This window comes from Vigna umbellata, chromosome 5 (genome assembly GCF_029865625.1).
Source record: "Vigna umbellata cultivar VRB3 chromosome 5, Vumbellata_1.0, whole genome shotgun sequence".
Classification (NCBI taxonomy): Eukaryota; Viridiplantae; Streptophyta; class Magnoliopsida; order Fabales; family Fabaceae; genus Vigna; species Vigna umbellata.
Window position 1 is genome coordinate 61,586,487 of NC_142169.1, and position 10,016 is coordinate 61,596,502.

Consider the following 10,016-nt stretch of genomic DNA (forward strand, 5'->3'; position numbering starts at 1 on the left):
TTACATGTTATCTATACTATTATACATAACATGTTTCTTCTTTTGGTTTTTTGAAATTTTACCATATAGCAATTATTTTTTAAAATTTAAATAACTACGCATACTAAAATATTATTTCTAATTTTATTTTTTAAATTCAATTAATTATTTATATTTAAAAAAATATACAAATGATTTGATTTTATAAATATTAATCAATAAAAGATATTTTATGTTTAATAACTTTCTATTGAAAAAAAAAGTGGAAACATAGATGTGTTTTCACTGCTATTTATATTCTTAATATATCTAGAATATATATATTGATTTATTCATAGGTTTAAAATATTTATTAATAGAGTATACTTATTCCTCAATTATTTCGGTCTTTTACAATTTCTTTAAATTTTTAAAATGCAAACTCCTTTACAAGTAAATCTCTTTTTGTATCTTTTCGAAATTCATAATTTTTTCGTATAATTACAGATCCAATTACAGTTATATTAGTAAGAAATAGAAGATAAATCACTATAAAATAATTTATTTATATATGATATATAAAAAAGAATTCAACATCAAAAACACTCTACCATATTTAGTTGAGGGGTTATTGAATCTCACCTTTCTTATTTTTGTCTCTGGACCTGTTCTTCCCAATTTCACCAAACCCTAATTTTCTAAATCCTCCAATTTCTAGGTTTGGAATTCAGGAATGGAGCAGCAGGGCAGCAAGATGTACAACCTGTTCGTGAAACACTTGGATGGAAAAACCCTAACCCTCTTATTTCCCTCTCCGATCCTCTATGTGAGTTTCATCAAGGATCGCCTTTTCGAACTCACTGGAATTCCCGTGCAGCACCAGCGCCTTGTCACCGGCTTCCGACACCTCAACGACATAATCCAATGCTCCCCGGAAGATGGCAACGTGTTTCCGTCCGTGCGGCTGCTGCTGCGTCTCAAAGGCGGAAAGGGAGGCTTCGGGTCGCTTCTTCGTGGTGCCGCGACGAAGGCCGGGCAGAAAAAGACCAACAATTTCGACGCCTGTCGGGACATGAGTGGTCGGAGGCTGAGGCACGTCAACGCCGAGAAGAGGTTAGAGGAGTGGAAGGCCGGAGAAGAGGAGAGAAGGCTCGAGAAGGTGGCTGAGGAGTTTCTCAAGAAGCAAATGAAGAAGGGTAAGGGTAAGGGAAAGGCTCAAGGGGATAGCGAAGCTCACAAATACGTGGAGAAATATCGGGTGGAATCTGAGCGTTGCGTTGCGGAGGTTGCCTTGTCCGTTAAGGAGGCTCTCACTGCCAAACGCAAGATCCCTTCACAACCCCACCACGATGCCAAGAAGTTGAAGATATGGTAAGTTGGCTCTCTCACGTGTTGTGTTGTTGTTTGCTAATTTATTATCATATAGTTTCCTCGGATGATTGTTTGGCCTTTGTGTGTTATTGATATTTGCATTTGTGTTTTGCAGGATGGGGAAGAGGAAATTGAATGAAAGTGATAGTGATTATAGTGATGATTCTGATGTAGAGGGGGAAATGGAGAAATCTGATTTATTAAATGATCACAATGAGTCTGATTCAACTAAGGCTGAGGGCAGTCTGGGTTCGGTGGCTGGCGGAGGAGGCGCCTCTGGTTCTGCCTCGTGTGAAAGTGGCTCTGAGGAAGAGAAGGAAACTGTTGTACAAGGAAACGTGGGATCTGTTGGGTTGCTGAGTGATGAAAGTATTCAGCCCATGGACAAGCCTGTGATAAGCAATGAGGCTACTGCAATGCCAAATGAGTCAGTGGTTGCTGCACTTATTGTGGAAGAAGATGGACATCAGGATTGCCAAGGAGATGTGTCTGAAAAGTTTGATGGTGCTGTGAATCAGGTCTCAAATATTACAGGCTTTGAAATTGTGGCCGCTGACAACTATAATAATGATATGGAAATTGATGGATCACTTGAGCTTGAAGCAGCAGTCAATGAAGAGAGCTCGCCAAGCACTAGTGTTCCCGCAATGGATGAGCCCCTTAATTTTGATGCCTTTAATTCCTCTTCCCAACTAGAGGTGTGTTTTCAGTAGAATCCTGTACTTGTGTGGTACCCTTCACTATTTTACTATTTTTTAATTATATTCTGCTTCGTTAATATGTCGAATTGGATTTGAAGGCAGTGGCTAAGAAGAAATCAATTATTCTAGTTTAGAAAGAAATAGATAAGACATTAATGATAAATTGGTAAAACAATTTATTTTTATGTTCTTATTAAACATGCATTCTTATTTTACCTTAAAAATGGCTTAAACTTGACTAGAAATATGTCATTGCGTTGAGGCTTAGCTGGAACTTTAGTCGAATGAATATAGTACAAAATAAGAAAGAAGCATTTTAAAGAGAGCTTTGAAATGCAAGTCTGTTTTAGGTGTTATGGCTTGTTGAGGAGCCAGTAAAAGTTCCTTTGATACTAGGTTGACTTCTTAGTTATAAGATTAGAGGACCCTTTGACTTGTACATTGTTGTAATCAAAGCATTATGTACTATGGGAGGAGGTGGTATAAATAAATCCACTCAGACCCCTTTTTTATTGTTAAGTTGTTCGATATATCTTCAGTTTTGAAAAGTAAGCAAAACTAAATGGTTCAATTTGGGTGAAAATCAAACCACTGTTAAATGTACTGTAATCAGTTCAGTTGGTTAGAATATTTATCATCATTATATATGTTTAGGATTACCCTATTTATCATGATCATATTCTGTCTAGAGTTATCCTATTTACAGTTTCAATCTCAAAGTAGTTGTTACCATTGTTTAGTGTTTTTCAATTACTCTAACAATAGTTGGAGGTGGTTTAAGAATGCGAATTATAGTAGCTATAGTCTGTCGTGACTGCTGTTTGTTGAGGGATAATTCCAATTTTTGGTCCCACTAATCTAAAGTTACTAACTAATTATAAGGCTACATGTAGTGTGTATGTCCATATGTCCATAAAAGTATCATATCATGCTGCATTTTGGATTTTTCTGTTTGGGTATCATAACAAATTATTTAGCAATGTTTTTCATTCTCCTCGAGTGCTCAATTTTATATTTGTGGAAAAATCAGAAAAATGTATGTTTGGTTTGATATTGGTTCTGGATCCATCATCAACATTCAAGATGCTCCATTGTTTACCTCTGAAATGTGCGAGGCTCTAAACATATATTCTTGACAGGTTATTGGCTTGGAAAGGTTGAAGTCTGAACTGCAGTCACGTGGGTTAAAATGTGGAGGTACTTTGCAGGAGCGGGCGGCCAGGCTGTTTCTTCTAAAATCCACTCCTCTGGATAAACTTCCAAAGAAGCTCTTCGCCAAGAAGTAAAGAGTGTTTTGAGATGACAGTTCCTTTTCTGTACAGTATTTCGTAACTATTTGCATCTTTTACTTAGGTGTCAATTGTATCCTCTGACTTTGGGGCCTGACTGATATATGCCTTTTTCTGTTCGTTTTAGTGTTTGTCGGTATTTTATGTACTAATAATACCTTTTACCAACAGCTAAAGGAAGCTGAACACTGTAAAATCCAAGAATTATGCATTATGAACAATTCCAATTTTTCTTTTTTGTTTTACATTATCAGAAAACGTTATCATCAATGTTTGAATATTACTTTTCCTATTTATGCAATAATATTACGGTCCATGTTATATAATAAGTTTAGAACCGCGCACCATTCAAGTCTTCCGAATATTGATGTCCATGTAACTACTATCGATCAAGGGTCACTAAAAGGCAAATGATATTGTGTAATGAAGATGTGTTATTAGCAAAATTAGAAAACCAAATGCCATTGGTTTGTCAAGTTAGCACACTCAGCATATTGGACAATTGTTCAAAAACCGCAGATGATACCAAATAATCATTCGGTATTCTTCAGGTTCGACGAAGATACTCTGGACAGAAAAACAACGAAAATCAGCCGGTGAATTTATAATCCATGTCCGTATATAAGTATATGAAGAGAATTTTAACTTGGTGTCCGCATTTAATATTTTTATTTACCTTTAAATATATTTAGAACTAAAAGAATTAAACTAATCATATGTTAAAAATAATAGTACATCAAAATAATAATATTAATAAATTAGTAACTTCTTTCAACGCCACAATAATTAAAAACTATTCATTAATGTTCATATAACCAATAGAGGTACATAGTGACTCTTCTCCACATTGGTCACCCAAAAAAGAAGATACACTTATCAATGATTCAATGGTGACACCATTAACTAATCGGTTGGTAATTCCATCGTAATTATTTTATTAAAGAAAGGGTATACTACCTAACTATCGATCCTTTTGTCTTATTTTTCTTTTAAAATATACTTTAATACATATAAATTTTTTATATTTATTTGACACTGTGTTTTTTTATTTTTTATTTTATTTTTTTTTGAAAAAATATAAAAGTGTATCAATTTATCTGCGTTAAATGAATGTAAAAATATGTAATATATTCTTACTCTTTTTTTTTTTAAAACACTCCTATTTGGTCGATTCTCTTAAATTCAACATTGTGAACTCAAAAACACTCATATTTGTGGAGGTATTTCTTCCTGCACCTCCACTAGCAAAGTAAAAGGTGAAATTTGTCCTGATCTTCTTCCATCCACTCCTCCCTCCTACACCACTGCAAATCCATACTTTCTTTTCTTCCACTTCCACTGGTGCACATTTCCCCACCTCCACCGGCAGTGCTTCATGAAGGTTATTGGTCGCCTCCCTCAATGCGGCAAATAATTGCAGACAAAAATGGAATAGATTTAAATTACAACCATCATTCCCAACTTTTTGTCAATGTCTTTGGAGAATATTTTGCCCAAATATGCTTGAATTCACAATGCAATCCAGCTGATTATTCTCAGACAAAAACATTTCTCACTGCATCACCATGAATGACACCAATATTCTGAGAGTGATTACAGATTTCTTCAGTTATTTATTTCTTGTTTAAATTTCTTACGTGGAACATTTATCACCTATACGATATATGTATTCGAAGTAAACAGGAACAACAGTTTCCTAGGAATCAATGATCACTGGACATAGCTAGAACTGTAGAGGGAGAGTTGCGGCAAAGAGGGCATGTAGTGTTGATGCGAAGCCATTCATCGATGCAGTGAGCATGGAAGCAATGTGCGCATTCAGGAATGCATCTTATTGTGTCTTTGGTTTTATACTCTGACAGACATATGGTGCAACATCCCTCATTGGGTCCTGGCACTCTTCGGCTCTCCCCTAACTCCAGTTTCTGATACGACTCGATTGTAGACTCATCCAGACCCATCCTAACGGTGCCAGATTCCGGTATTTCAGTTGCTGCAGACCTCTGTGCTGCAGCAATTCTCGCTGTGTTGCCTCTTCTGTACTTGAGGGTGCCGTAGCATGTCATTGCAATGGCACACACGATAGCTGGTCCAACGATGGATAATGTGATGATTCCAAAAACTCGAAGACCATGATCTTGACGTGCTGAAAATTCAAAACTATTCAACAATTAGTGGATAGAGAGCAGCTTCTGTATTAGATACACCCACACTTTAGTCTCTAGAAGATTAACATCAATTCAAAATCAGTTCTTTGAAAATCTATAGCATCACTGTCTGTAAGTATATTTGAGAAGAAAGAAAGCGAAAGATCCAGAGAAAAGGAAGAGAGACAGAGAATGAATGATATATTGAATAAAGGAAAATGTTATTCCAACAACTCTTTTTTAACACAGTTTTGATAACGTTGACGTGGCAGCTTGCCATTGGCTGAGTAATTTGAAAATGGAACAGAGAAGGGGTTACGGTCATAGGGGTATTTTGGGCTTTCCAAATTAAATTTTGACAAAATTTGAGAGGGAAAAGTAGAATAAAAAGAAGCAGTAAAGAAAACTATATATGTTACAAAGACCGAACGTAAGGAGAACGTAGAACACCGTTCGGTTAACAATAAGAAGAAGATCTCTATCACTGTCTGCTAAAGATTTTGTTATCTTGTTTGAATGAAACCAAATTAACTCTTCAATGTCGTGCTTTGTTAGTAAGGTATTCATGGCTTTTATTTTACTTTATGTCGGTCTTCTGTATCACATCGGCGAGGACAGAGAAACATCTAAATTTTCGTTCTACCCCTATCCCACACTTATGAAATATAATATTTTTGCTTTAAAATATAAAATAATACTTTTTAGTAAGCCTCAAGTAGGTCTAGAAAGCTCAAAAGGTGTTCATAATTTTTTTTCCCTTTTTTGGCATCAATTATGAAAACCTTATAAACCTCACGTCTTAATAATGTTTTATTTATATTTTAGCTTTTTTAATTTTCAAAGGACAACTTTTTATTTTTCCATTTGAAGTCCTAAACAAATAAATAAACAATTTCATATATATATATATATATATATATATATATATATATATATATATATATATAATCTTAATATTTTGGTAAAAATATTAATCATATTTTATATATGTAAGAAATTTATTTGATAAGTAAATCCTTTAAATAAATAGTATAGTCACCGAGTAATTTTTGAAGTAACTAATGCGAGCTTAGTCATTTGCATTAGAATATGATTGATGACTTTCAATTTGCAAGCCAGCCACGACTTCAGATGATTTTAATGCATTTTTTATTAATTAAGTCTCAACTAGCAAAAAAACTATTAAAGTCAAAGGACGTACCCAAAAAATAAATCATATGATAATGTACATTGACTTTACTAATTTTTCTTGCAATTTATGATACTAAGAACACGAAGCAAACTTATGGCATCTTCATTGAGAACACAACAAGTCAATATAGCTCCTTTTGTTTCTCTTAGTACTTTAAACAGTTTGGATTACCAAGTTTCTAACACATTAATTGTGGAAAAAAAAAACACATTGAAAACCAAATAACAAATCTCTCCATTTTGCTTTTTTATCTCTGTATAGAATAATATATATAAATGAAATTGTCTTCACTATATTGGATAAAAGGAAATAACATTCAATTTAAAAATCATAAAATAAAAACTTAAAAAATAAATAAAATGAAATTGAGGGAGTATTTACCCGTTTGGTCATCAAAGAAACAACCAACTTGACCACTGTTTATGCTCACGTCAAATCCGCACAGAGCTTGTTGTGATTCGCAATATCTACAGTCAGGTGAATACCATGTTAATAGAAGATCTCCACGAAGGAGATCATCATCACTGAAATTTTCCTGGTATGCAACTGGAAATGATAGTTTCTTTACAACATGGCAAGACTCGGGCAATGAAGTGAAGTTGAGTGAAGGAATAGCTGAAACAAAAGACGTTGAATTGCTAAGACAGTTAATGGGAATGAACTGCGACCCTGTGTGACGAGTTGGGCAGCTTAAGAGGGTGTAGTTACGTTGTGAAGTTACAATGAAGGGAGAAGCTGAAAGGTTGAGGCTTAGAAGACGTTTTGGAAGGCAATCATCTGGGTCGTACACTTGCATCTGTTGTCTGAGGTAGTTAATGTTGCGGACAAAGAACTTTCCCATGTAAGGAAGTGTTATAACTGTTTTGCTATCATTGGAACAAGATAGTTTGAAACCAGGATAGCCACAATAAGGATGTTGCTGACCTTCTATTTGGAAGGGAAAACGAATAAGGATGTTGTTGGCGCTGCACCAAGAATAATATTTGCAATCAGATGATGCATATGCGACAGCAAAAGGTATGAAGCAGTGGAACAGGACCTTCAAGAAGTTCATTTGCTTTGCAGGTGAAGAAATCTGGTGTGGGAAGGAACCAAACAATTCAAGTTAAAAACCAAGGGCCTGAAAGTCAAATGATATTATATATGGTATATAGTAGTGTAACAAAGATGTGGAATTATGACCTACTGAAGGCAATTGGCCATATACAGAATGACTGCAATATAATAATTATTAGTGTTCTGTCATGTCAGCGCTCAGCATACTAATTAGGCAATAACAAAAGCTGAAGGTTTTAAGCCGCGATCTAATTCGGTTGACCACCAATTTAAATTTAGATTGGATTAAATTTGAAAAAAAATTTGGATTAAATTTGAAAAAAATATAATTTTTTTTTATGTAAGTTAGTTTTGTGGTGAGTCGATTTGGTTCACCAATTCACCTAATTTAATTTAATTATTTATTATTTTGTCTTTTAATATTCTTAGTTAGTATTTTTTTATTATATTGTAAATGGTGATAAAGAAAAAGATGTTTCAAAAAAGAAAATATTATAGATTTATCTATTCAAGACTCTAATATTATAAATGGACAAGTGATACAAAAATTATCAATATTAAAAACTTATTTGTTCGTCTTTTTATATGTTTTTGAATTACTTGTATGATATTTTTTTATTTATTTTGCATTATTTTTAATATTATTTTAGAGTGATATTTATTTAGATTTGAATTAAAAAAAATTATAATTTTTTTATTTTAAAAAAATTATAATTAAATGAGCTAGTGAATCAATCCGTTTAATCCACTAACTCGTCATGGGTGGAACCGAGTTCAAATTTTTTCAACTCACTAATAAGTGAATCGGGTTGGATTGACTCACTAAGTGACCAATCTGTGATGGATCGAGCCGGATTACCCGTTTTGACGACTCTACTTAGGTTAATCTTAAAATATTCTACAAGCTTGTATTAGTTTAATACTGGGTTTAGATAATTCAGTTTTGATGATATTGTTCACATAATTAGAGGGAATTTAGTTGTCTCTTTCTTGCTGGTGCAACTTTGATGATTGGTTGGTAATAAGTTTATTGAAAAGTGCGGAATAATTTAACTATGAAAACATAAGACAAAATACATATTTTATACATTAATTTCTTTCAAAAACTAAAAATAAATGTAGCTTTTATATTATTATATTTTATTGCTAATTTTTTTAAGAAAATAAAAAATGAAAAAGTTAAATGAAACTTATTTATTTCAATTAAGTAATCCACTAACTATTTTTTTCAAAATAGGTGTCCAATGGAAATTATTTCGTCCTATAGTAAACATTTAATTGCTAAGGTATTCTTTTGCATCTGGTTTATTAATTAATGGTTTGGTTACTATTTGTTAATTTGGATTTAAAACATAATTTGAAATATAGAAAAGTATTCTGACTACATAATATAGACTATGGTTTTATACTATTTTTATCTCTATTGAGGATTTTCTCTTTTTGTTTTTGTCTCTCATCTTCTTCATCAAGGTATGCACATGTTTTTTTTCTTGTCTTTCTCTCACTCATTTAGTCTGTCTTTGGGATGTTTTGTCACTCTTCGTGGAAGTCTTCTCTTGCATCTTTCTCGTCAACTAGTGCGTCTTGCTCCCAGTTCCAAAGCACACTCAGTATCTCTTTTTCTCTCATTTTTTTCGCATGTCTCGGAACTTGCTCCTATAGCTATAAAAAAAGCATGAAAATTCATATTTAATGTTATAAAATACAAAAATAAAATAAAATTGAATAATACAGGTAAGTAAAATAAATTTATAAAATATAAAAAAATGGGAGAAAAATACTTTAAAATTAGAAAAAAAAAATGGTAAAATTTTAAAATCGTTGGGAACCCAAACCTCCTTCCAATGTTAAAAACATGATTTCGAACACTTTTCTAGTTCAGCTTATTTTTATCCAAGTTTCACAACAAAAATTTTTGAAGTTTTTATTTTCTCCACAAATCTTACCAAAACAAAATCTGTGAAAAAAACATACAACATACACATTCTACAAACAAATATACAATAATAGAAATTATTATACAAAAATTTGACTGAAAAATATTTTTTACATATTTTTAGTAAATTTTACAAAATCATTACTAGTAGTAAAAACTAAAAATTTTATTTTATCGGACACTTAGTTTTCCGTTAAACAATGTTAATTAATGTTGTTAAATCTTGATATAATTTTTTAGGTTGTTTAATAGAGTGTAGGAATTAATAAAATGAAAATATTTTTGTTTTCAACTACATTTTTTTCATCCAATTATAGCTTACTATGATTTTTTTAATATTTCATAAGCTTATAGGCTACTGGTTTT

The 10,016-nt window shown here is 32.6% G+C and overlaps 2 protein-coding genes across 2 annotated transcripts; one reads left to right on the forward strand and one right to left on the reverse strand.

The window, feature by feature from the left end:
- The first annotated feature begins 561 nt into the window (after positions 1-561).
- LOC124828626 (Ubiquitin-like superfamily protein) lies at positions 562-3,564 on the forward strand. Its single transcript, XM_047301983.2, has 3 exons — positions 562-1,329; positions 1,445-2,027; positions 3,170-3,564. Exons 1-3 carry the CDS (start codon positions 692-694, stop codon positions 3,314-3,316), a joined length of 1,368 nt encoding a protein of 455 aa, XP_047157939.1. The 5' UTR covers positions 562-691; the 3' UTR covers positions 3,317-3,564.
- A 930-nt stretch (positions 3,565-4,494) lies between these two features.
- Positions 4,495-7,741, reverse strand: LOC124828627 (RING-H2 finger protein ATL22-like). The gene is made up of 2 exons (XM_047301984.2): positions 7,040-7,741; positions 4,495-5,465 (listed from the first exon to the last, which is right to left on the reverse strand). The coding sequence occupies exons 1-2, from the start codon at positions 7,710-7,712 to the stop codon at positions 5,023-5,025; spliced, it is 1,116 nt and encodes a 371-aa protein (XP_047157940.1). The 5' UTR covers positions 7,713-7,741; the 3' UTR covers positions 4,495-5,022.
- Positions 7,742-10,016: the final 2,275 nt, after the last annotated feature.